This window comes from Rhipicephalus microplus, chromosome 7 (assembly GCF_043290135.1).
Source record: "Rhipicephalus microplus isolate Deutch F79 chromosome 7, USDA_Rmic, whole genome shotgun sequence".
In the NCBI taxonomy this organism is placed as follows: Eukaryota; Metazoa; Arthropoda; class Arachnida; order Ixodida; family Ixodidae; genus Rhipicephalus; species Rhipicephalus microplus.
Window position 1 is genome coordinate 84,777,174 of NC_134706.1, and position 25,362 is coordinate 84,802,535.

The 25,362-nt window shown below is 47.1% G+C and overlaps 1 protein-coding gene and 1 non-coding gene across 5 annotated transcripts in view; both read right to left on the reverse strand.

Annotated features, from left to right (window-relative positions):
* Nucleotides 1-1,315: 1,315 nt before the first annotated feature.
* TRNAS-GCU (transfer RNA serine (anticodon GCU)) lies at nucleotides 1,316-1,388 on the reverse strand. The gene has a single exon. It is a non-coding gene; the product is annotated as a tRNA-Ser (tRNA).
* Nucleotides 1,389-2,733: 1,345 nt separating this feature from the next.
* The window catches only part of LOC119179158 (2-Hydroxyacid oxidase 1), a 50,827-nt gene continuing 28,198 nt past the window's right edge, over nucleotides 2,734-25,362 (reverse strand). For 3 of the 4 annotated variants that reach the window (XM_037430231.2, XM_075869397.1, XM_075869398.1), the window contains exons 7-10: nucleotides 6,566-6,657; nucleotides 5,510-5,668; nucleotides 4,650-4,719; nucleotides 2,734-2,941 (exon numbers count right to left, since the gene is read on the reverse strand). In XM_037430231.2, coding sequence (XP_037286128.2) covers nucleotides 2,874-2,941; nucleotides 4,650-4,719; nucleotides 5,510-5,668; nucleotides 6,566-6,657 — 389 coding nt within the window. In that variant the 3' untranslated portion in view covers nucleotides 2,734-2,873. The remainder of the gene's footprint in view (nucleotides 2,942-4,649; nucleotides 4,720-5,509; nucleotides 5,669-6,565; nucleotides 6,658-25,362) is intronic. The other variant, XM_075869399.1, reaches the window with a different exon arrangement.

Below are 25,362 nucleotides of genomic sequence, written 5' to 3' on the forward strand. Positions count from 1 at the left end.
TCAGACATTTCAGCAGATGAGCACCATGTTCGATGGGCCCGAAATGGCTCTTTTGGAGGTGGTGAAGGGAAGATTTAAAGCCCATTTCGTGACTTTTTGTATAGTTCCGGCAATATTGTTTTCATACTACTTGCTGGTGCGGAGCAAAAGCTTGGTGCGTACGACACGACTGGTCGTGAAGGCACAAACGAGCATAAGGGCATCTGTGACCTGCAACTCGTCCCGTTTGTTTGCAATGCTTCGAATTATGCGGCCCATCTGCTCGGCGCCCTGTTTGAGATTGTGTATGTAGGACTGAGTTTGTGGTGTGAGAAAAACCCTGGATCGATGCGGAGTTCTTTCAAACCTCAAATAAATGTTGTACTATGAAGATTTATATGTTAAGAAAAGCGTATTATACCAAATGCTGCCACATCCCAGAGCTGTTGGACGAATAGCTCTAGTATCTGGAAGTGTTTAGATCCTAGATTAGCTCTACGATCTCTTACTCTGTTAGCAATCACGTGATTGCGGAGGTAGGAAAGAAGAGAGGTCACAGTTGTCATTATTGCAGGGCAAAGAGGAATGGACGGGCGGACGGACGGATGGACGGGCGGACACTAGTAAAAGCTGTAAAAGGCTTTTACCTTAAAATGTGGATGGTCGACGGGACTTACCCGAGGCTACCAATCCTAATACACCCGAGAAGTAAATCACTCTTTGAATAAAATTGGAACTGTCGTAGTTCACATGTCACCAGCTTAAGGTAATGCGTCAATCTTTCGAGGGTGGGTGTACCAAACAATCCATGGAAAATACAAAAAAAGGTGGTTGTCGCCATTCTGAGAATTTAAGTGAGTGCGCAAGAAATCAGGCGAGGTTTTTTTTTCGGCGACAGCCGATGAAACAGTGACTCTTTTAGTGACGAGGTGCTGAGCTGCGCATCACCAAGATCAAGATTGCAGTATTACTATTACTAAAACTATTATTATTATTACTATTATTATTATTATTATTATTATTATTATTATTCCCGCGCTACGACATATCATTGTCCTTATCATTCCATAAAAATACCTTAAGTTCGTAGCCCAACTTTCTGGGCCATTGGATCGATTAACGTTGGTTTACCTCTTATTTTTGGACTATCTGCCTACTTTTTCGTGACCAGATTCCCTGATTGATGGGGGGGTTTAACGTCCCAAAACCACCATTTGATTATGAGAGACGCCGTAGTGAAGGACTCCGGAAATTTCGACCACCTGGGGTTCTTTAACGTGCACCCAAATCTGAGCACACGGGCCTACAACATTTACGCCTCCATCGGAAATGCAGCCGCCGCAGCCGGGATTCGAACCCGCGACCTCTGGGTCAGCAGCCGAGTACCTTAGCCACTAAACCACCGCGGCGGGGCGACCAGAATTCCTGTTATCTTTTATTTGCATAACATCCTTTCTTGTCTTACAGTGTTGTCTATGCAACCTAAGGGGTTCTGTAGACTATAGTGTCATAGCACGCATCCGGGTGGATCAATCCTCCGCCATTTACTTACCTTCCCACCGCATGGGAACTTCACTGCTTCACTGAATCTCGCTTCACATGCGTAATATTGCTACCTGACTTTGCTGCTAACGGCGAAACGCATCTCCCCTTGAATTGTCGTAAATTGCATGTTTGATTTTTTCCTCTTTACCCTTTCAGTGTTTACACAGAGCCGGCTTTCTATCGCTCAGTGCTACTAAATACACCAATTCCACATCTCTGACGTTTCGCTGAACGCTCTTAGCCACCATATCGCTTACTGTGTCAGCTGTATGCTTGCTGACGATTCTTCTAGTTCCTTTTATCAGCTATGAGTTAACTCTCTCAATGTACAAATAACGGAACGCCTTTTTTTACGGGCGAAGCTTCTTAGGGTGTGGGTCTGTCCATCCTCCGATGGTGTATGCAGCCACCGGTGGCACATACCCTAAAGAGCGGTCCTTAGAATATCCACTGGATGGCGGCACTTGTACATGATGAACACTTGATGAAAAGATGTGAGATGGCTGTACTTCAAGTGTTCACTGGATAAATGGACGGAGGGATGGACATACAGATAGACGGACGGTCTGATGGACGCATAGACATACAGAGGGGCGAACGCACGCACGGACGGATGGATGGACAGTCGGAAGAACAGACGTATGAACGAATGCATTGAGGGCCGCACGGATGGACGGATGCACCGACGGTCACACTGGATGGACACACGGACGGTTAAACGGACGGAAGCAAGAAGGAATGGGCGGACGAAAGCACGGACGGACTGACGAACGCTTCACCCCACCAATCATCATTCACGCCGCGGATACGCTGTGGTTTTTTTTTTTCATCTGTCCATCATGTTCCTCTTTCTTCCCGACTTTTTCAGAACAACTTTTGAAGTAGTTATTGACTTCAGCGCCACTATACACGTCTGCATTGCTATACAGTGAAATGTTTGTCAGTACCTTTTTGTTGTACACTACGCTATTTTAGGAGTATGTTCAAATGAAGAGTAGTGAAAGAATTGCGCTGCCTAAAACAAGGTAAGCTTTACAGTGCCATTGGACATTTTTCAAAAAAATGATTGACAGCCATGCTACACAAGCGAGTGATACTGCTCGCGCAAAATGATCGCGCGTGATACTTCTTAGTAAGAAACATTATCGGTGCTTTTCGTTCGTTCAATACTGCGCAACGTCTTTCACCCATACAAAAGTGAAGCTAAGATGAGTATCTTTCTTTTAATTTTCCTTCATTGTATTATACAAAAGAGTGGTGCCCTATGCCCCCAAGAGAGGCCTGTGTAAACGTAATCCTCGTATTCGGTTATGCCAGGACCGTCGATAGAAGTGACGTGCGGTTGTTCATCACAGCTTAGATATCCGTTCGAGGTGAACCACCATATCCGTGTGTAGTTCACTCACGGATCGGCAACCTAAAGAGAGAAAAAAAAAACACGTTGTAGACCTTTGCTGTTCTGCACTTCATTTTTAACATACAAAAACACCTGGTAGTATTTAGTTACGTAATTATTTATTATTTATGAAATAATTAGGTAATAATATTGCAGGCTCAAACTACCCTTTTAGGACAAGGTCAAAGAAACAAAAACAAAATATACAATCTCGAGCTCGAATGAATGGTTTCAGCTTTAGTAAAACCTAAATAGTGGACCTTACAACTGGCCCCATTATTAGTTAAGTCGCACCAGTGAAAGCTTGCAGGGTGAAACAATGAATATTTGCGTGTAGTAACGAGGCTTGAAGGCTGTGGAATTATTTTACTTTGGTTAGTTCTTTATTAGGTGTAGCAAAGGGTCAAGTAATTTTCAGTGCTGTTGAGTCAGCAATTGGTCATTAAAGAGTCGTCAAAAAGCTTAACACGGATGCTTCTACGCAGGACATTTTTTTTTACAACTGTGTTATTGAACACGGACGAAGACGAGTAAAAGACAGGATGCGCTCAGGCTCCCAACTGAACGTTTATTGGTTGTAAAACGGCATATATAGAGTGAACATAACATGCATCTATAGCTCATTGGACCTTTTACGCCTACGTCACAAAAGTTTCATGTAAAAAATTTAGCTCGCAGTCAACAAGAGATATCAAGGTTTCACTTATATGCACCCACTCGTATTAGTAGTGCATGCATCGCGTCCTGTTTTTAACTTGTCTGCACTCATGTTCAACAGCGTAGTTATAAGCCTTTAAAATAATCTAAACCTTCAAACTCGGCTTAGTGCCTTACTTGAACGTGGCACAGATTAGTTTGACTGATGTCAGAGGTGAAGCACTGAACGCTTTTGCCGAGATAACACCGTGGTATGCTTGAACGGCATGTCAATATGTGTGGGTGACGCCTCGAAGGTACGCGGTGCCAGCGTCAAACTGTTTCAGTAAACGTTCTGGAGCTGTTGTGTTAAAGGGGCCCTGCAACATTTTTAGAGCATGGTCAGAAAACGCTGCCGATCGGTAGAAGAGGCTTCCGACAACACGCGAGCCAAATATTGTAGTGCAGCACGTGGCCTGGAGCTCACAATAAATCATCAACATTCCAGAAAACTGATTTCTCTTTTCTCGACAGCTCACGGAATATGCCCAAAAAACCACACGTAGCAAGCCCATATAGCAGCCATTGACCGATTTGAACATGGTACGCTCGCTCGTTACAGAGATCGCCGCGGGAGGCCGCTACTTGTCCACGAGTGCGCGCGTGGTCACACTGAGAAAGCCGCGCATTAAAAAAAAAACAAAAAGAAAAAAGTGTTCAAAGTTACGAGGCGTGCCTGACGTTTTCCTGTGGCCCCGCCATCACTCCCTGCATTGCTCCCGGTGCTTTCGTCGGGACGAGAGAAGAGATAATGCAATTGCAGCATGCGAGAAACCTTTGTAACTCCACTCGCACTAGACAGATTCTTAAAATTTTTGCGGCGTTGAATTCGTGAGGCAATAAGCTCTTCCAGTGAATTCATTCAATGGTTACTTGAAAAACAGTTACAGGGCTCCTTTAAGATTACTGACGACAGTACAAAATATCAATGAATTTACGCTTTGTTGCGTACTTGTTGCGTACCGGACATATAGTGATGCATATCGCCTTTACAACAGAAGAGGTAGCAGAACGAAGGCACAATTTTTCTTACCCATCAGCGCCATTGCCCGATCAGTCTCCGTTCTAAGAATTTCGAAAACCTTGAGCACACCTTGTTCGCCCTGTTGTTGAGGTAGACAAAATTGTATGTTCAACATAACAAAATCGGTGAACATTTGAGAGCTCGTTACTGTTTCTTCCTTACGCTAGTGTTGTTAACGACGAGATATTATGGTATGTGACTATATGATTGCAAAAACTCTTCGTTTTTCACATTCTGAATATCAGCACTGCAAAACGTGTTTTTCTCTACTATTAGCTTGCGTTTGCTATTACAAGAGGATTGTTGCAACGCCTGGAGGACATTGTTATATCCGGATACTAATATTTTGCAATAGATGCTAACAATAGCGTCACATGAACAGCTGCTCAATGCCGAGGCCTGCATCTCATAAACGCGTTTGTACGTGAGCTTAATATAACCTGTGCTTACAGCTGATTTTTTTGCTCTTCGCCAAGCACAGATCAAGAGACATAGCCTGACTTCAAAGAAAATTGAGAAAACAGGACAAATCGCACAGCATATATTCATTGAATGTAGCCAGTGCAGAAACAAACAAGGCAAATTTTGAATTTATTCAAAACGAAAGAAATGACGATTTTACACGAACTCACAGAGTACAGCTTAGTGATTGTTCAGTGCCGATCTGTGGCATTCCTTGCTTGTCCCATCAGCTATAAACTTCTTTTTCACTTCCTAAGTTTGAAATCCTCCACGACTCGCGTAATTATTGACGATGACACTTCGCTCGCAATCATTTTATGCCTCATATCTCGACTCACAATGGAATTATAGTGTAGGAAAGCACCGAGAAATGTTTTCTACACAAGGAGGAGAGGAGGTGTACTCACGCTGTATGCCAGGCCGTAGAGTACCGGTCTTCCAACGAATACTGCTCGAGCCCCTAAAGCAATCGCCTTGACGACGTCGGTACCGAGGCGGACACCTCCGTCAACGTACACTTCGCAGCGCGATCCCACGGCGCGGACGATTTCGGGCAGCACGTCGATCTGAAATGCAGCGGTTTCTGTTTGTGAGCACTTTCTTTCTCTATTAGGCAGTGTATACAACGGGCATGCGTTTAAGTATTTCAGGAAATTTTTCAAAAGTTTACATAATCAAGGCTGCTTTTCAATTTCAGGTGACCACTACCCTCTATGAATAGGCGTGTTGGACTTTACTCAGAAGGCCTAGATATGAGATATGAGATACTTATGAGTGAAAGGCACCCACGCAAGATACTTCGTATCAAGCGGCATCAAGGCCTGCCATGGTTGCATCATGGGTGCAACCATTGCTGGTGTAAGCTAAGACGTGCCTGAGGACAATGGTTGATGACCGATGAGATACGGGCTTAGACATCTGCTTGCAAACGAATTTTCAATTTCGTAAATGTAATTTACGGCCCCTTTCTCAGTATTCAGCCCATTCTGAAAACCAGCTCTGATGACGATGGTGGGTGATGATAGGCTAATGGTGAAGGCAACACTGGCAAAGTTGTTGCCACTTCTGTTATCCCGCCTACAAAGTACCATCACAACGTTGGGGATCGTATCTGAAGCTCGTGAAATATGCTACCTGGTAATCGAGAATTCTTGATCACGTTTGTGGCAGCGTCCATCTCTATCATGAAGGCAGCTAGCATCTCAGAATCAGGTACGCATGAGTATTCTAATGTCTCCATGGTTACGCGTTCAGTCAAGCACTTTTTTGCTGGCTGATTAGCTTCCGTGCTCAGAATGACCTGGATGCCCACGTAGACGAACCTTCAGTCTACTAAATCGCAACAAAAATTATCCATTCGCATTCGCAGGCATCCATGCATTAGCGTCATCGAGTAGCCTAGTGTCATCAGGACAGAAACAAACCAGGGAAGTGAAAGGATGCTTCGAGTCACGGTAGCTTACGGTTGCCGGAACGCAGTCGAGCTGGCGTCCACCATGATTGGAAACCATGATCGCCGATGCACCGTGCTCAACAGCTTGAATGGCCGCTTCGACTGCGCAAAAATAAAACTTTCTGAGCTATGGTGCATAGCCCAGTTAAACAACAAGCCAACTTCTCAAGTATCATTTTTAGTACAGTAAGAGAAATTTAAACGGAGTTAAAAAAGAACTAAAATAACATAGCACAATTATGGATTCATTACATAAAGACGAACGATCAGTGGTCATACGCATGAAATATCTTTTTTAGTAGATGGACGCGTGTAAAGCGTGCGGCCACACTGCGGCACATGCTCTGGGAGTGAGCCGGAAAAGTTAATGCGGCTGCCGCCACTCACTTCTCGACGCATGTTAGGCAGGGACGAACTCCGAGGCTGCTGCTATCACCGCGCGAGGGCCGGCCGCCGCCGCGGCTGCGGTCACTGCTGCAGATTGGCTACGTCAGCTTCGCTGCCACTGGAAGGTGGAACTCACCAGCGACGAGCTGGCTGACCAGCTTTGGGCTGTCCGGCAAGCCGAAGATGCTGCTTGGGTCCACGAACTTCGACAGGTCACGTGAGACACCACCATCATAATCGACAGAGCGTGGGAAGGGACAAGGGTTAATCCCCTTTTCCCCCACCTCGCCCGGAGAAAACTGCCAGACTTCAAATTAAGTTCTTCCATTCATTCGAATGTAATAGATCCTTCTAATTCAAGTTATCCAACAAAACTTGAGATGCGCACCTACTGCTAACACCCTTGGATCATAGGTGACGTATATAGCATTTTTTATCTCGCCCTGTACTCGATTCCAACAAATTGCTCGAGCAACTAAACTCATCTTTCCTAACAAAGGCATCGGTTTCCTTTCACAACGGAGCTGTAAAAGACACACCTGTTGCTTTTGATGCCTCTGTCCGCGATCCGAACAATGATAGTCGTGGCTTTACTAGACCAAGTGACAATGACAAATGGAGCTGGCCTGCAAGTTACAGTGAGGGACTACAAAATAGTGTAACTCTAGGCCAATAAGACCATGGTTTAGCAAAGCAGGATCAAAGTTGAGCAAGGTTTGTTCGCAAGTAGCATTAAGGGGGGGGGGGGGGAGGTGAAAGTGCATGTTACTTGGCTATACTGGCGGCGCTCCAGGAAGGAGGTCCAGCTGAAACTCGAGCTCAGAATCGTCGTTTTAACGCGATAGCGTTAGAGAGCTTGTGTCGCAGAAATTCTGCCATCATGGTCGGCCTCGTTGGTTGTGAGCGAAAAAGCTCGTTACAACGATCGCCACGGGAGGCCGCTACACGTCCACGCGCGCGCGCGCGATCACACTAAAAAAATCGCGCATTCGAAAAAACAGAAAGGGACAAGTGTTCAAGGTCACGAGGCGTGGTTGATTTAGTTTCTTTGCCCCTGCCACCCCTCCCTGCTTAGCTTCTAACGCTTTTGTCTGATCGAGAGAAGAGAGAATGCAATTGCAGCATGCGACAAGCCTTGATAACTCCACTCGCACAGGATGGATTCTTGAAATTTTGCGGCGTTGAATACGTGAGGGAATAAGCTCTTTAAGTGAATTCATTTCATGGTTACTTGGCAATGTGTTCCAGGGCACCTTTAACGTATTTTGTTTGATAGGTGTCACGACGAAAATGAGCCCCTTCGGCGATTTTTTGGTGCATTTGGGAGGCCCCAAACTACGTCTAAAAAGGCCGGGATAGTGCCGCCATCACCGCTAAAGATACACAGGAACTTTCAAATAGCCCTAAAGATAGAAAACTATATCCATCTAGCGCAAAACATATCATGACTTTCCAGAGGCGTTGATCAAGCAAACAACAAACGCTAGATAATGTGCTGCTATCTGTGCAGATTTAGTCGAGGCGGCTGTGTATTATATAAGGCTAACTGATTCATATTTCATTATCCTTCCTTTATCTCAGGAGCTTTCTGCTGGTGGCTCAACGTGGTACCGTGGATTTGAACTTCTGATCATATGGAAGTATGCTTACTCAGTCTGACTCTCGCTTCTTGGTTCTTCTTCCAGTATGTTTATTATGCAATTAGTCTGGTTATTGTCACAAGTTTCTCTGTGACAATGAAAGAGTAATGTTACAGTACACCCTCTTTTTAAAGCGATTCTTTCAGACAGGTCTGGAAGTATGATCGCTTTTCTAAGGATCTATTATGAACTGTTACAAGCATCGCTCAACTTTGACTGTATTGTTTTTTAAACATTGTTTAGCATGTGTACATGAAATCACTGCTCCATGCCTGCTGTATTGACTGTGGCAGGTCAGGGCTCTTTGTTAAGCATTACACTGCGTTTTTGTGAACCCTGCCTCTTACAGGTTGTGGTGCAGTGGCGCAATCCTTGAGAAGGATGCGCACTGTGTCGTGTTGTTCTGTGCTTTATATATCGATGTCATTGCAGACCAGCACACGTGATTGTCAGCAGCCAATTACGTGTGTACGCGTCGCTTCGTAGTGTGGTTTTAATGTATGGCGGCTGGTCAGCCGAGTCGTTGTTAGGCTTCCGTGGAGTTCGTTTGACTCAATCGTGTCGGTGGGCCGACTACCGGCGTGCGCCAGGTTCCGCGTTCAGTCGTCGGGCCCCTTGCCGTCGTTCGGATGCCGCCCGCCGACACAACACAGGTGTTATCAATGACTGTGCTGTGTAACTGCTGTTGGATTGAATTGAACGCGACTGCGAAGTAACCTAATGGAACGCCAAATAAGGAACTGTGGGCAAGATATTGATGTGATTAGAATCAATTGTGCGCATCGGCCGGAAGAACCGGAGCGAGGTGCTCTTTTAAAGTGTTCAAAACGGAGGAACCAAGAACGTGCCACTATCTCCCAATGAAGAAGACAAAGGAGTTCGTGGTTATGGGCAGCTGCCACGAGCGTGTTTGCGTGCCCTCTTGCTCTGCGCGCCGGCAGGGCTTCGACTGCAATTCGCTACTAGTATCTTGTGAAGCACGGTCGTGCTCGAGCTCCTCGTCCTGGTGCTCGAGGCCCAGTCCTTACACGACACCCACCTTCAGAACTTGGCTGCCAGTACTAACCCCACCAAAGGCTTTGTATTCGCTTCAGCGAAGCCCTCACTTGCGCTCCTCCTTCTGCGCTCCAACCATCTGAAGTCATCATTTGCGCTCTTCACCTGCGCTCCACCGAGACATGCCAGCCGTCGCTGCGCCAACATGCCGCACCTCTAGGAGGAAGAGGAAGTTTGAGTCGAAGTCTTCGTTCTCGGATCGCATCACGGGCAGACGAGGTATCGATACTTCGCCGCCGGCGTCATCACCGTCCAACACGCGAGCGAACCTTCCAGAACTACTCGCCATTCTCGCGACGCGCTAGGAAGCTGGTCAAAATAAGCGTCAGTGCGACAATTCTGAAGACCAGATCAAGCCTTCTGCTTCCTGGCGCCGAGGTGGATGTCCGACCACGACGACTTCGAGGACAACTATGGTAGACAAACACGATACTCGGCTACGCCACTGTCATCAGGCAGCATTGGCTCTTCGAATGGGGAAGTGTTCGGGGCAGTCACACTCGAACTCATCGCTGGAAAGGGGACGCTTTTGTGTTGAAGAAAACAAGGGGGGGAGGGCTGCTGGAGCTGAAGGCTGTCACCTATTCCTCCGCGATCGTCGTGGGGAGTGGACAAGAAGAGTTCGCCATAAGAAGGGAGCCTCGCCGAAGAAGGCCCATCTGCTGGGAAAACTGGTTGCTTGGTTTGCCTCGTGTCCCACTCTAGCTTGAAAGCACGTTGCATACCTTGATAGACCATCGGCGAGGACATGGTGATGACTTGTGGTGCGCAGCAGACGTCGTCGACGAAGACGAAGGCAGCTTCTCGCATCCTCGTCGAGGACGCAGACATGGAGAGTGTATATGAGGGGCTTCGAAGAAACAAGTTGTCTGTGCTGCGGTTGGCTATCTAACGCAGGTCCCTTCATCTGGTGACTGTTGCACAGCTCCGGCGTAGATTACGAGGCCAAGCTATGGCTGCATCCGGGCCAATGCACATCAGACTAGATATTTATTGTTTATAGAATGTCGTCTGTAGCCGATTAAATTCAGCGTAGTTAGGCTAATACGGTATGTACTAATTCTTGAAGCCAGATGAACGGCATCTGCCCCTTCTATTGCGCCATTGCCTAGCCGCCATTACCACACGAGTAAGGGCACGAGTTAACATTCAGTTCAGAATTAGGAACATTCAGAATTTATATTAAAATTCAGAATTACATTCAGGAAACAGTCAGTAATGTTACGCGGTAACATTACTTCAAATAGTGTACATTGATCAGTATGCATAGATTTCGTGTTAAATTGGGGGAAATAGTCGCGTCAATATTAGTAATACTAACGCGGTAACTGTAACGAGATATCTTCCTGTTGTAGGCGTTGGAGTTGTTGGTTGAGAAAGAAAAGAAACATCTGTTCATCGGTTCAGCTGAGTTTTTGAACTCACGGGAATTTTATTGTGTCAAGGATGGATGCTCGTCATCTAGATACAAACGAAATTGCGGAGTTCCCCAAAAAGCAGTCCTTCCACCTCTTCTTTTTATTATACTAATGAGTTCCATAACTAACTGCCAGGATATCTATGTCTCTGTATATGCTGATGATAAAGCCTTTCTTTCTGCTGGGGATGATATTTATGTGCTAAAACAAAAATACCAGTATACTTGAACGTGCTAGAAAGATCGCTTCAGCTAATTTCAATGGCTCTAAATGTGAATAAGAGTGCTGTCTTGGTGTTTCCCATGGCTGATTTCATTTTAATTGACATTGTATACAATCAGGAACTTATTCCGCATGTAGGCTCCCTTAAATATTTGAATGTGTTGTAAAATGAAAACTTAACTGGAGTCCACATATGAAGTACATAGCAGCTAGGTCTCAACGGGCTCTAGGCTGGCGGCGAAGAATGAGTAATCACAAATTTGGCCTACGTAGAAACACCATGTTAATGGTATACAAAATGTATAAGCACCCAATATTAGAATTCAGATGTGTCTTGTTTTCAGGAGGACCTGCCTACAAAACTAAGCCGTTGGTTCTCTTGTAGTGCGAAGCTCTGCGCTTGTGTCTGGGGCTCTCTAGGTTTACAGCAATTAATGTTATTTATCAGGAAGTGCGTCTGCCTACATTGCTCTGTCGATTCCGCTTGCTGCAGCACAGACATTTTTTTTAAATTTTACAGCCTATCACTGAGAAGAGCTGAATTTGTTTTCATACATGACTCAGATTCATTCTTTCTCGCTCATTGGCCACATTTTCATACACTGCAGATAATATATGTACACGATAAACTGACTAGTATAAATGTCATTATTAGTGAGGTAATTGCATCTGATATCTCAAACAAATCATATTCTTAATGTAGATATGGTGAGATTTTTCCTCCACATTCTGAATTTCAATCCCGCAAATTCCGCAGATTTCCCGCAGCATACACAGGCACGTAACATAATAGCCACAGATGCTACTGTCAATGAGAAAAGGGCAGCCATAGGAACAGTCTCCCAATCACTTACCTGGTCATTTGCCGTGAGGCTACCCGATTTCACTCCTGTTTTTGAGGCGGAGCTAATGGCAGTCATTATGACACTGCGAAAACTTCCGAGGAATGAGAACAGAGCAATCATAATTATCGATTCGCTCTCGGCATGCAGAGCTCTTGCAGCTTGTCATACTTCTCGTGCCATCACGACGTTACGATCTTTAGTTTAGTCTCAGCTGAAGTACCTAAAATTAGAATGGCTAGCAGGTCACTCTGGGTTAACATTAAATGAAATGGCCAATGCCTTAGTCCACTCATCACTAGATCTTCCAGTTATTCAGGGTCTCCCGGTAGTAGAATACTTCACCGCAATCAGGCTCTGAAGATCAGCTATCCACACAGATAGGATGGAAGCAATAACCACGTAGACGGAATATAATCTCTTAAAATATCCATGGAAATCGCAGTGGAGCCATTCTCGACAATCAGAAGTGATGATCACCAGATTTCGATGTCGTGTACCCCCATCAAACTTTTACGGCTACAGGGCTGGTCTCACGATATCACTCCTCTGCAAATTCTGCGGAAAACTGGAAAATATCAGACATTACTTTTTGTCATGTGCAAGATATTCTCGTATCAGAACTCTACATCTAATAACTCCTTTTACGAACTACGCTTGACATTGTACGAGGAAAATGTTTTAGACTTCGGTGCTTCAGGTTTGGGATACTGCCACAAGGAAGCCTTTGATTCCGTGTAGAATTTCAATATAACTAGTCAGCGAGTACCACTTAATCTGTATTTAAAATTCTTCGTCATTTCGTTAAGTTGAAACTTAAGTTTTCAAAATTATTCCCGTCAAGTTAGTAGAGCAGTATGGAATACTGGCTCAAAAGCGGAATACTTTAGGTAATTAGAATATTTCACGTAATAGTGCCATTTTATTTCTTTATTTCTGGTTTTAAATTGCATAGCTTACCTAAAATAACATTAACCAGTCTCTACATTGCATTCTTGGCCAATCCCCCACAGTGGGTACGATGCATGTATCTAAGAAAGCAAAGCGAAGCAAAGCACCTGCGCGTATGCTTACTCAGTCTTTTTTTTTGCTGGTTCTTTTTCCTGTATGCTTGCTATTCACCAAGTCTGGGTGTTTCCACAGATTAATTGTTCTGTGACAATGAAAGAAAATTGTTGCCATACACTATCGTTATGAAGTGAGTCTTGCAGACATGCCTGACAGTTACCGTTCTTCTAGCAATCTTTTAAAAATCATGACAAGAATTCTGTATCCTAGGCTGCCTATTTATTTAGACCTTTTTGACATGCGTGACTTATATCACTGCTCCTTTTGCGCTGTATCGACCGTGACGGTTTACGGCACTTTGCCAAGCATTAGGTTGCCTTTTTACTAACCCTGCCCTTATACAGGTGATCGATGCACAACAGTACACTGTACCGTGCAACTGTTTGACTGAATGAACGTGACCGCTGAATAACGCCAAGTAATGAACTGCGGGCACCATATTGAAAGAGTTACAATCTTTTGGTGCGCATCAGTTGAAATAACTGCAGCAAGCTCCTCTAAGGCGTCCAGAATAGAGCAACGAAGAACATACCGATGTTTCTCGACAAAGAAGAGAAAGCCGTTCGCGGTCATCGGCAGCTGCTACCAGCGTGCGTGCCCTCGTGCTCCCTGCACCGGCACGGCCCCCGATTACCATTCGCTACCCGAATCTTGCGAAGCACGGTCGTGCTTGAGCTTCGTGTACTGGTGCTCGTGGCCAAATCATTCCACAACGCCCGCCTTCGGAATCTGGCTGTCAGTATACCAACCCGACCGAATCCCTCACCTGGGCTTCATCGAAGTCTCGACCTTCAGGACCGAGATTTGCGAGCCGTCGCTGCACCAACGTGCCACAAGGCGAGAAGGACAAAGTCCCACTTGAACTCTTCGTTCTCGGATTGTTTCACGATCAGCCGAGGCCCCGACACTTCGCCACTGGCGTCACCGACCTGGATGCAAGCAGACATTCCAGAACTCTGCGCCCTTACCACGATGCACCAGAAAGCTGGTAAAGGTAAGCCTGCAAGCGACGATTCTGAAGACCGAATTAAGCCTTCATGGATCAAGCCTTCGGTGGGCCGGCGTCGAGGTGGACCTCCGACAATGACGACTTCGAAGAGAACACTCGGTGAAAAATGCGCTATCTCAGCTGCACCACCGTCATCGGGCATTAGCATTGGACCTTCGGATTGTGAAGTGTTTGGTGGCGTTACTCTCGAAGTAGTCGCTGGAAGAGGGACGTACTTGTTTTGAACGGGTGCTAAAGCAGAAGGTTGGCGCTCACTCCATCACTGTCGTCGTGTGGAGGAGGCGTGAAGAGTTCGCCGTTGGAAGGAAGCCTGGCCGAAGGTTGTTCATATACCGGAAGATCTGCGTGTTTAGTCCACCTCGAGTCCAACTCTTGCTTGAAAGCGCATCGGAAACCTCGATAGACCGGCAGCGAGTACTTCGTGACGACTTTACAGTGCGTGGAAGACGCAAGGTGACGACGACGACGAAGATAAAGGCAGCGGCGTAGCCTTATGAACGACGCAGACGTGCAGGTTGCCTATGACAGTTTTCGGTGACACCGGTCGCTCAGTTCGGGGTGGCGGTCCGACAGTGTACCGACTGGTGGAGGCCTCTTCATTCGGCGGCCGTTTCGGCAACCCGACGTGGTTGACAAGGCCAAGCACAGCGGTGTCGCTGCCACCGCGTGCCAGTCTGGACATTTTTGTATGTGTATTTTGTTCCGTAACGTATTAAATTTAGCGTAGTTTGTCTAATATTATGTATACTTTTTGAGGACTGCAAAACTGCAGATGATCTGTCTATCACGCCGTAGATGGGCGACAAATCACACGTAGTAACGTACAGTGATGTCATGAATTAATCAGTCCACATCTAGCAAAACTCAGAATATACAGTCACATAATATTCGAAAATGTTACAAGAGTAAAGAAAGTTGGGTGAATTGGTACTGATTCAGGGCTATCTTTTTGCGCAAAATACACACAAACTAAAAGACGCAGACACCACGGGCGCAAACTCAATATCGATTTATTGAAAACGACAATTCACTTTTATCTGCGAGACTAACAAAATTTGCACCCGCGGTATCTGTTTCTGCCCGCCCGTGTGTAGGTTGCGCAAAAACAAAACGTGAACCGGTAACGTTCCCTGGTAACATTTATTCTTCTGGCATGCTGGTTGGTAGCGCATAACTCGCAAGAAGACGCAGGAGACGGGTCGCTTAGCCACTGAGACGTTTCACTGTTAAACGGTCATGCGCGAACGTGTGATATGCGGTAGCGTGAAATTTCAGAATGCCCATGCAAATACATTAAGGTGCATGTCAAAGAACTTCGGGAAGGCAAAGTTCATCCACGTTATATTTTTTTTTATTTTAACATACTGCAGCCCCTCTTGGGGCTATAGCAGGAGTAGGTACATCGCACAAAACCGTGCATCAAACAAGTTCAATAATGAAACAAAAGCAAAAAGAAAGAAATAAAACACAGTAACGACGAAACCAGGTGTTCGAAAGTCAACATAGAAGGAAGTGTACAGTTTTAGCGGCATGGTAAAGGTTTACATAAGATCGACCTAATATACACATCTAAGTACAAAAGTGCACTCGTACAAAGGTGGAAAAGAAACAAAGTGGTATATGTACGCAGTTTACAAGAGTTGCATTTTAGAAGGAAATGTAAGCAAGTCGAGAGAGCGCACGTGGCCAGGCAACAAATTCCAACGCTCAATTGTTCGCGGAAAAAAGCTATATTTGAACGTGTCTGTGCGGGGATGATACGGGGAAACGTTAAGGGTGTGATTGCTTCTGGTCTGAGTGGGGCTTGCATATGTGACATATTTGTTCGATGACAGGCGATATGAACAGTGAATGATGCGGTGAAAAAAGGTTAGTGATTCAATTTCACGACTGGCAGCTAAGGTGGTTAGCTCTAGAGATACGAGGGCTGTGGTTGGTGAAAAAGCGCAGTCATACCTGCGACAGATAAATCGGATGGCTTTCTTTTGAACGGCTTCAATTTTGTTAATTTCGCCTTTTCGGTAGGGGTTCCACACGGAGCATGCGTAGTCGAGTGTCGGTCGGATTAGTGTTTTATACATCAGGAGTTTGGTGTCTTTCGGTGCTTGGCTGAGTGTGCGCCGAAGATAACCCAGTTTCTTAAGTGACTTTGTGCATACATATTCGATGTGTTTCGACCAGGATAGGTTACTTGTGAAAATAATGCCAAGATACTTATATTCTGTAACTCTTTGGAGGTTTATGTCAGCGGATGAGTACGTGAAATTGGACAGGGAACGTTTGTGAGTAAAAGACATGGATACTGTTTTGCGGAAATTTACGGACATCTGCCACGTTTTACACCACGCGCAAAACCTAGAAAACGACTCGTTTAGTTTTTGGTGACACTGCGGTGTGCTAATGGTGTCATATAGTACGCAATCGTCCGCATAAAAACGGATTTTAGAATTGATGTTGCCAGGCAGGTCGTTTATGTAGATCAGAAATAGCAGTGGTCCAAGGACCGAGCCCTGGCAAACTCCAGAAGTTACGTCAGATTTATTGGATACGGAACCGTTAAATTCTACGAATTGCGCGCGATCTGAAAGTTTTCTATCCACTTGACCAAGCTAGGGTTGCTTATATGGCAGTTAGTTTGCATATCAGCTTAGTGTGAGATACCAGGTCGAATGCTTTGGAAAAATCGATGAAAATGGCGTCGACCTGGTCTCCGGAATCAAGTGAACAAGAAATGTCGTGAACGAATTCTGTTAATTGCGTACATAAAAGAAAATTGCGTATATAAAGGAAAAGACCCATCTACGCATGTAAATCGGGGGGACCCTCAAGCTTGACCTTGAAGAGTTGAATGCGACAGCAATATCCTGTTCCTATGGCGTACTTCAACCACTTAGCGCGTAGTTCTTATTGTATGATGTTCCCAGCGAAACTTAAATTGTGGCCTCGTGGTGGTGGTCTAGTTGCTAAGTTACTCGGCTGCTCACCCGCAGGTCGCGGGATTGAATGCCGGCCGCGGCGGCTGCACTTCCAAATGGAGGCAGAATTATTGTAGGCCTGTGTGGTCAGATTTGGGTGCACGTTAAAGAACCCCCAGGTGGTCGACATTTCCGGAGCTTTCCACTACGGCGTCTCTCATATTCATATAGCGGTTTTGGGACGTTAAACCCCACATATCAATCAATCAAGTTTAAATTGTGGATTACTCTAGCGTAATCAATGCAGTTGACAGTGGCTTATGTCAGTGAAGCTCTCGCACATGTATAACGGGTAGCTCGCTTCAAACCAAGAGAATTTATGCGCGTGAAATATTTTAGGACTTGCTATGTATCCACTACGTCGCATTCAGAGAATACGTGCATTAACGTGCGTGCCCACAGCAGGTGTAAGTCACGCATAGAGGCCATCATCATCATCATGCTCTGACATCCGATGGCAATGTACGCTTGTTCTACGCAATGTTACTGCAATACAATATGTTGTATTGCGAACTCTGCACAGAACACGCGTGCTTGTAAAGCAAGTGCGAACGCTATTTTCCCTGCATTTCCAAGCAGAAGTGTTTAAAATGTACCTCCAAAGATGCCTGGCTTTGTGTATAGAGCACCTTTTAGGAGCGAAGCTCCTAAAGGCGTGGGTCTGTCCATCCCTGGTATGTATGTATGTATGTATGTATGTGTATGTGTATGTGTATGTGTATGTATGTGTATGTGTATGTATGTATGTGTATGTGTATGTATGTATGTGTGTATGTATGTGTGTATGTGTGTATGTATGTATGTATGTATGTATGTATGTATGTATGTACGTACGTACGTACGTACGTACGTACGTATGTGAGCGGGCGGCGCCCTCCACGGGCGCAGTGAAATGTGCTCGGATCTGTCCGCCAGATGGCTCTGCAGCCCGCTGGCACGCTGGCAAGTTTGTGCGCGGCGGCAGGCCTGTCAGGCGCGGTAGCAAGGTGTCTGCAGTATATTTGTGCGTGTGCTGTGCTTGCGCGGTTTCAAACTACTTCGTCCTGGTGCTGTGTTGACTTGTGAAGGAGCTGCAAACATCATATATTGTCGGCGTTCACCTTTCTCGTCGGATGTGCGACCATGCCTGCCCGTAAGAGTAGCACGTGCTTCGTGCCGCTTTGCAAGGGTGGATACAAGTCATCGGAGGTGAAAGTGTCATTGTTTGGAGCTCCCACAGATCCCGTTCGTCTGCAGAAATGGTCTAGAAACATCAAACGAGATTACAGGGTACTTGACAATACATGTGTGGTGTGTTCCCGAAGTTTCTCTTCCAGGAAACCTCGCGTCTCCAATTGACCGCTCTCCAGGCACCAAACTTCGCCGGTAACACGTCGGCTCCCCACGCGTTGCGATTGCAGGACGCGTCTTCGCTATCTGGCGGTAGACACACTCTTCTGCTTGTAGCACGAGTCTACACCCCTCAGGGGGAAATCCTCTTCATTACCTGCTTTGTCGCTAAAGACAAAACCTTCGCCGATACGATACGGCGGAATAACCCTACGCACACTTGTGCGAAAAATTCATCTTCTGTCTACGCGCACGGGCGCAAATTTTCTTCTTCTCCTGATCACCACTCTCCGCTGCTCACTTGAAGACCTTTCGCGCTAGATTCCGGAAAGTTCTCATCGTTTTGTCGGCGCGATGCACAGCCAAGGCTGGGGAAAGAGCGAGACGTTTCGAGGGCCGTCCGCGACCCGTGACGCAACCAGACATCACCACACCTCTTTCCTTCTAGATCTTTCCCGGGCTTGCTCAGCCGCCGATGCGAGGAGGTTCGTCGGCGAACTACGCTTCTGAGGGGGGAAAGACGGCGCGCGCGGGGAGTCTTTGGATGCTTGTTTTCTTGTTTATCGTTGACGTTGAGGCGTTTTTCAGCCCTTTTACTGTCGCTAGAATTCCGCGGCGCGTGCTTTTTCGGAGCGCTCGTTCGTGACAGCTGTACGAACTTGTTTTAAAGCCGTGTCAAGGAAGTCGAGCCGCGGCATGGCTTACGACAAGCTGTGGGTTCTGGAATGCATCCTGATGCGGATGAAGAGCCCGCGGCTATGTGAACATATAAAGAAGCGGGAAGTCATGGCACTACCAAGCAAGACTTGTTTGGACAAGCACTTGCAGGGATTTAAAAGCACATTCGGCTTCAACCCCAAGGTGTTTTCAGCCCTGGAGCAAAAAACAAAGGACATGGATGAGTTCAGTCTCCATGGGGGCCTCGTTTTCGATGAACTGAAACTATCCCAGAATGTTGCAGTAAAAGCGTCTGGAGAATCGAGTGGCTTTATGGACCTTGGCAACTTCACTGAACCAGAAGACAAGACTTCTCTGAGAAACCATGGACTCATCATAATGTTTCAGACTTTCCAAGGTGGGTGGTTTCTGTTAGTTGTACTCCATAAATTCCACGTGTGGCTTACAAATAACAAGAATTTGGTTTCTGTCCACTTTTTAGTTTCGCATATGTGAAACAAAGAGCCTTCGTTTGTCCAAAATGCTGCAATAATTGCTTCGTCTTCTTTACAGGCAGATGAACCCATATACTTGGCATGTTTTCTTCCAAAGGCAACGTGAAGGCCCCTCTACTTTCAAAATTACTTCTTGAAGGGACGATACTTGCCGGAAAATCAGGTCTTCATGTTGATTATTGGACAAGTGGCGGTGCGCCACGGAACATAATTCTTTGGAAACTGCTTCGAATAAAGGGTAAGTTGCCTCATTCTGTGCATCTTCGTAAAACAATGAATGTTTTTCTTGTCTGCGTTAGCTTAAATAATTTTCTCATTAGTTGCAGCGTCATTAGGGGAAATCATATGCAAGGATCCCCACCCTGTTGATTTTGCAAGACACCTGCCCATGATTTCTGACTTTCCACACCTTGCTAAGTGCGTGCGGAATGCATTTGTTTCCAAAAGATTACAGATCCCACAAGGCCACGTCCATGTCTGTCCTATCAAGGAGGCTTGGAAAAATGACAGAGAGGCCATCACACCGAAAGTGATGCCACAAATAACACAGGCAAATGTCGAGCCAAATGCTTTTGAAAAAATGCGCGTCAACCTGGCATACCAGCTGTTCCGTGAGCAGGTCCTGAAAGGACTCTTTCTACAAGAGTGATCTGCATGAAAAGTTCCGTATAGTCGATTACAGAGCACTTTGTAAGGCTTTTGGAGAAGTTGATTTTCATCATGTCGTTGCGAACACCACTCAGAGGTCTTCGATCAGACTCTAAAAGTGCAGAGTTTTTTGAAGAGTTCGTTATTTTTAAGCGAATGGGAGGAGCACGCAGCACAGCATGGTAGTGGTTTTCTGAGTGCATGGACTGCCCTGGTACTTCGCATAACACTGAAAAATACGTTGTCCTTTTTGGATTATGCCACTTGCTTGCTTCAATATAAGTAATTGCTTACTGCGAACCTCAGTCAAAACAAAGTAGAGAACGTCTTTGGGATTATTCGTCAGTCATTCGGATGTAATGATCATCCGACTCCGGGACAGTTCTTGGTCATTATTAATAACATCAGCTTCTATAGCTTAGAAAGACCACCCAGGGGTGGAAATTCTCAGCCTGAGCTGATCAGTGCACTCTTGGAGCCGTCTGACGCATCTACACAAGAAGCTGGTAAAATGACAACTCTCGTGGACAGGCTTTTAGATGAACGAAACTTAGCAGATGCCGCAGATATGGTGGAGAAGCACAGCTCCTTGCTTCATCGCGAGGACTTTGTAGAAAAGAATATTGACAGTCGAATAATTTATTATGGAGCTGGCTACGTTGTACGCAAGACCATGAAGAAATTATTGTGTCTCGAGTGTGCATCATCACTATGCATCCTTCCTGTTCAGGCAACGTTGAATATTAACGCTTCACCAACTCAAGCTTTTAATCATGGTGGCTTGCTTTACCCATCGAAACCACTTGAACGCCTTGTGACAGAAATTGTGAACGCATTTATTGTTTTTTTTAGATGCGGAGCATCTTATACTCGCGCCTTGTAGTGCGCCGTCCGCACCGCTTCTCGAACATTCGACAGCTGACGCGCGCGCATGCGCCGTCGCGCCGTCGCCCACTCTTCCACCATCTGTGCATCCCTTCCTCCTCTACACACCGCGCGCGCTTCACTCCTCCACCATCTGTGCACCCTTCCTCCTCTACACACCGCGTTCGACATCTGCAATTCTCCTGATTCTCCAGTGGACGCGCATGTGGCGTCGTGCTTCGAGAACATTCAACAGCTGACAGTGCATGCGCCGTCGTGCTGTATATATACTCAAGGTCGGCGCTCGCTCGCTCAGTTGCCGCTCGTCGGTTGGTTTGTACGGCACGTTGACGTCCAAGGTCGCGGTGAAATGAATTCCAACGAATCCACAAACACAATGATCGACGTCCCTTCGACCAGCGCCGCCCTTTCGCATACGTGTGTACGTGTTCACTCATTTAACACCCCCTCCTACAACCACGTTAACCAATTTAGCCATCGACCCAAGTAAGTCGCAATTTAACACCCCATTTCACAACCACGTTAACCAATTTAGCCATCGACCCAAGTAAGTCGCACTTTAACACCCCGTTAACCAATTATATGGTCTGCATCCTCCTCAGTGTTCCCCCGAGGGAAGCTGCGGGCAATTTTTTTCAACCGCAACCAGCTGCATGCTGAGAGCATGACCTGTTTTCTTAGCTTTATTCATGGCAATGAAGTCAAGATGGTTGGCTGCCAAGTTCACGGCCAGGAAGTGACAGCAAACATCATCAAATTCTATGCTATTACGAGGCTGCATTTTCCCACCAAAGCCTCCAACAATTCTAAACATTTGCAGAGGCAAAAGCAAAAGCTTCTGAATATCAGGCGGTGCCAGTGAGTGTAGAGTCAAGTTTGGTGTTTTAGATTCGTGTTGTAAAATGTTATACGATAAACCGTAAAGACGTTGCTTGTGTTGATTTCTGAACTACTGTGTTCTTTCAATATTACTTTGACGCTGTTAAAGTGCTGCCTTCAGCAAAAGATGGGGGAAAAATGGTAGGCGGTTTGCAGATCAGGCGTCGTAACGTTCTGCCCAGTTTCACTTTAGGCTCTTTACTTTGGTTGTCGACAATGTGGATGCTTGCGTAATTAGTGCAGCGGACGCCGAGGCAGCTCTCATTTTGAGACACTAGAAAAAAGCGCAAGTGAAAGGCAGAATACCTATTTGTCGCAGCAAGTTCGAGAACTTCAATCGCGGCCAACAGAACTACAACGCACGCAGATTCAGCAAGCAACATTCGCGTACTTTTCAGCCGAAGCAGTCTTTTGAGCTAAATTCGCGTTGATGAAAAGGCCACGGAGCGTGCCAAGAGTGAAATGAAGGAAACAACGCTGATTTACCAAGGTGTAGAACGGCAGGATAGCGCGCGCAAGCGCCCGCGCTGAATGCGTGCCAGCGAGCGGCAGCGCCACCTACCCACAGGCTCGAGAAATATTACACCAATACTCCGCCGCTCCGGACACTAGAGAAGCGTTCTAGCCTCTGTAATCCAAACGTTGGCTGCATCTATTAAACCCCGGATGCGTTCAACTTGCATTCAGCCCTAACGACACCCATTTTAACACGGAATCTCTCGACCTCGACGAGCTCACCTCGGCAAGCGAAGATGAAGTTGCCGTGCACCATCCTACATCGTCTGCATCGCTGGGACCGGCGAGCGACACCGACGCCAACTGGAAACTGGCGATTTCCCGTCGCCAGCGTCAACGCCAGAAAAAATTCGACAAAGCTCGAGCGGAATTGATGCAGCCGGCCGGTCCTGCAAGCACTCCGCCCAGCCACGTCAACGCCGAGGCAGCTGCGGGTGCGAGCGCTCCTGCTGCGCAGGCAGACGCGGCCGGCGTCGCGCCGGCGCGAACACCACCACACGTAACGAAGCCGCGCCAGCTACGACGGAAGCTGCCGCCGCTTCCACGCACGGACATAAAGATCATCATGCGCCCGAAAAAGGGCCTGGCCATTCGGAACTTCACTACGCATCAGATCTCCCGAGCCGTAGCACTGGCGGGCAATTCACGACGACGTTGTACTGGTGATCATTTCATTATACGTACTCGCCCCGGGTCGAACATCATTCTTGCCAGCACGCCGCATGTTGAGAAGGCCGAAATTCTTCGTCGGATCACCACCCTCACGCTTGAGAGGAAGACCTACGAATTCAATACCTATGTGGCGGCCCCTGAGGGCACCTTGCGGGGAGTTATTCATGGGATAGACCCTGGCACAACTCCGGAAGAACTCACCGCCAACCTCCGCGTGCGCACGCAGGGAGTGACAGTGCACAGTGCACGAATGCTTGGTGCTACTAAATCTGCCGTGATCACTTTTGAAGGCCCCCTTCTGCCCCGATATGTACTGTATTACGGTGGGGAGGTGGCCTGCCATCCGTACAAGCCGACGCGACAAGCCTGCTAAGTCTGCTTACAACCGGGGCACCACTCAGACATATGCCCCACGCCAAACACTCCCGTGTGTCGGCAGTGTGGTATCCTCAACCCCGTTGACGGTCACCCCTGTGCTCCCAAATGTCACTTGTGTGGAGATGCCCACTTAACGGGCGTGAAAGAGTGCACTCAGAGACTGAAGGCCCCGCGCCCACGGCCACCTCCTCAACCAGCAGCACCAGCAAGGGGCCGCAACCCCCATCGTAACCCACCCACTCCCAAACGTAGGTGGTTCAGCAAGGAAAACGAGACCTCATGCAGCCACTCCCGCTCACGCTCGAGGTCACAGTCCTTCCCGCCCCTCCCTTCTGTGGAACCTGGCCAACAGCAGCAGCCACAGCAGCGACAGCATCCGAAGAACCAGATGACCAAGGGGCAGACACAGCAGCAGCAACCCACCTGTCAACAGTCCCAGCACGCCTCCAGCAAGCATAATGAGAAGCCCAATCCCACTCCATCAGCCGGTGCCGACAATAAGGTGAGCTGGTCAGCAAATGTAGATTCTCCCATCGCTCCACTCAATACCCTGTCCACCGCATACGAACAACTTCTCGCGGAAAACATAAAACTGAAACAGGAGCTGGCGGCCGTCAAGGCACGTCAAGCAAAGGACAGTTCTCAACTTCATGCCCTAATGGCGCGTCTTGGATCGCCACCCGACTCCCCCGAAAAAAAAAAACCCCAACCTCCCCCAAGAGACAGAACACCCCTAAAACGGCGCTATCAATTCCTGCTGCGTCGGGCACCACAGTCACACGCGAAGAGTTACGCGAAATGTTCTCAACGCTCGCGCAGCAGCTATCGCAACAATTCAGTGCCGTATTCACGCAGTTCGGAGAACGCCTCGACTCTCTCGAGACACGCTTCGAGGTGCAAATTGCTGAAACAGGCCAAAACATACGCAGGAAGAGGGCTACTCGTAGCTCGCACGCCACGACAGATCAAAGTTACCATAGACTAGGATTGGAATCACATGCATCCGAAATCCTCGCTACCCCCGCATTGACACCCAGCGCCCTCACCCTCACTCCTACATCGGCGTCGCAAGTCGAGATTCTGATACCCACGCCTTTCCACTCAACGAATTAACCATGGGCAGCACAGCCCCACTCATTGGCGAACATTTAGAAGTCTGGCAATGGAACTTCCGCGGCTTCCGCAGAAAGCGGAGCCTCCTCCAACAGTACATTAACACACACCTTGCTCGGCCAGATGTCATAGCGCTTCAGGAGCCCGGAACGCCACCCATATTTTCAGGTTATGAGTCCTATAATAGTCAAACAAAGGGCAAAGCGGCCATCCTGATTGACAAAGCGTTAACCGCAGTTGGCTTAGACAATATCCCAGACACCAACATAGAACATGTGATTGTGGAGCTAGTTCTCAGGCAAAAAAAGAAAGGAGAAAAGCGAAGTATCATCATTGTCAACGTATATAGCGCCCCAAAGCAAAAAACCACTGATTTCCATGCCCTCGTCCAAGGTGCCTGCCGATTGGCCCAGGGAAAAGAACACTGCAGGAATCCTTGGGCAGCGACCACTTCATTCTCCGCACAAAAGTTACAGAGAGCGCAGCGCGTCGGTGTATTGGAGAAGCACGCATCACAAACTGGGACGCCTTTCGTTGTGAGAGCGAATATTCACTCGACAGCCTCACAAGCCTCATCGACTGGTGCACCCAACTTAAA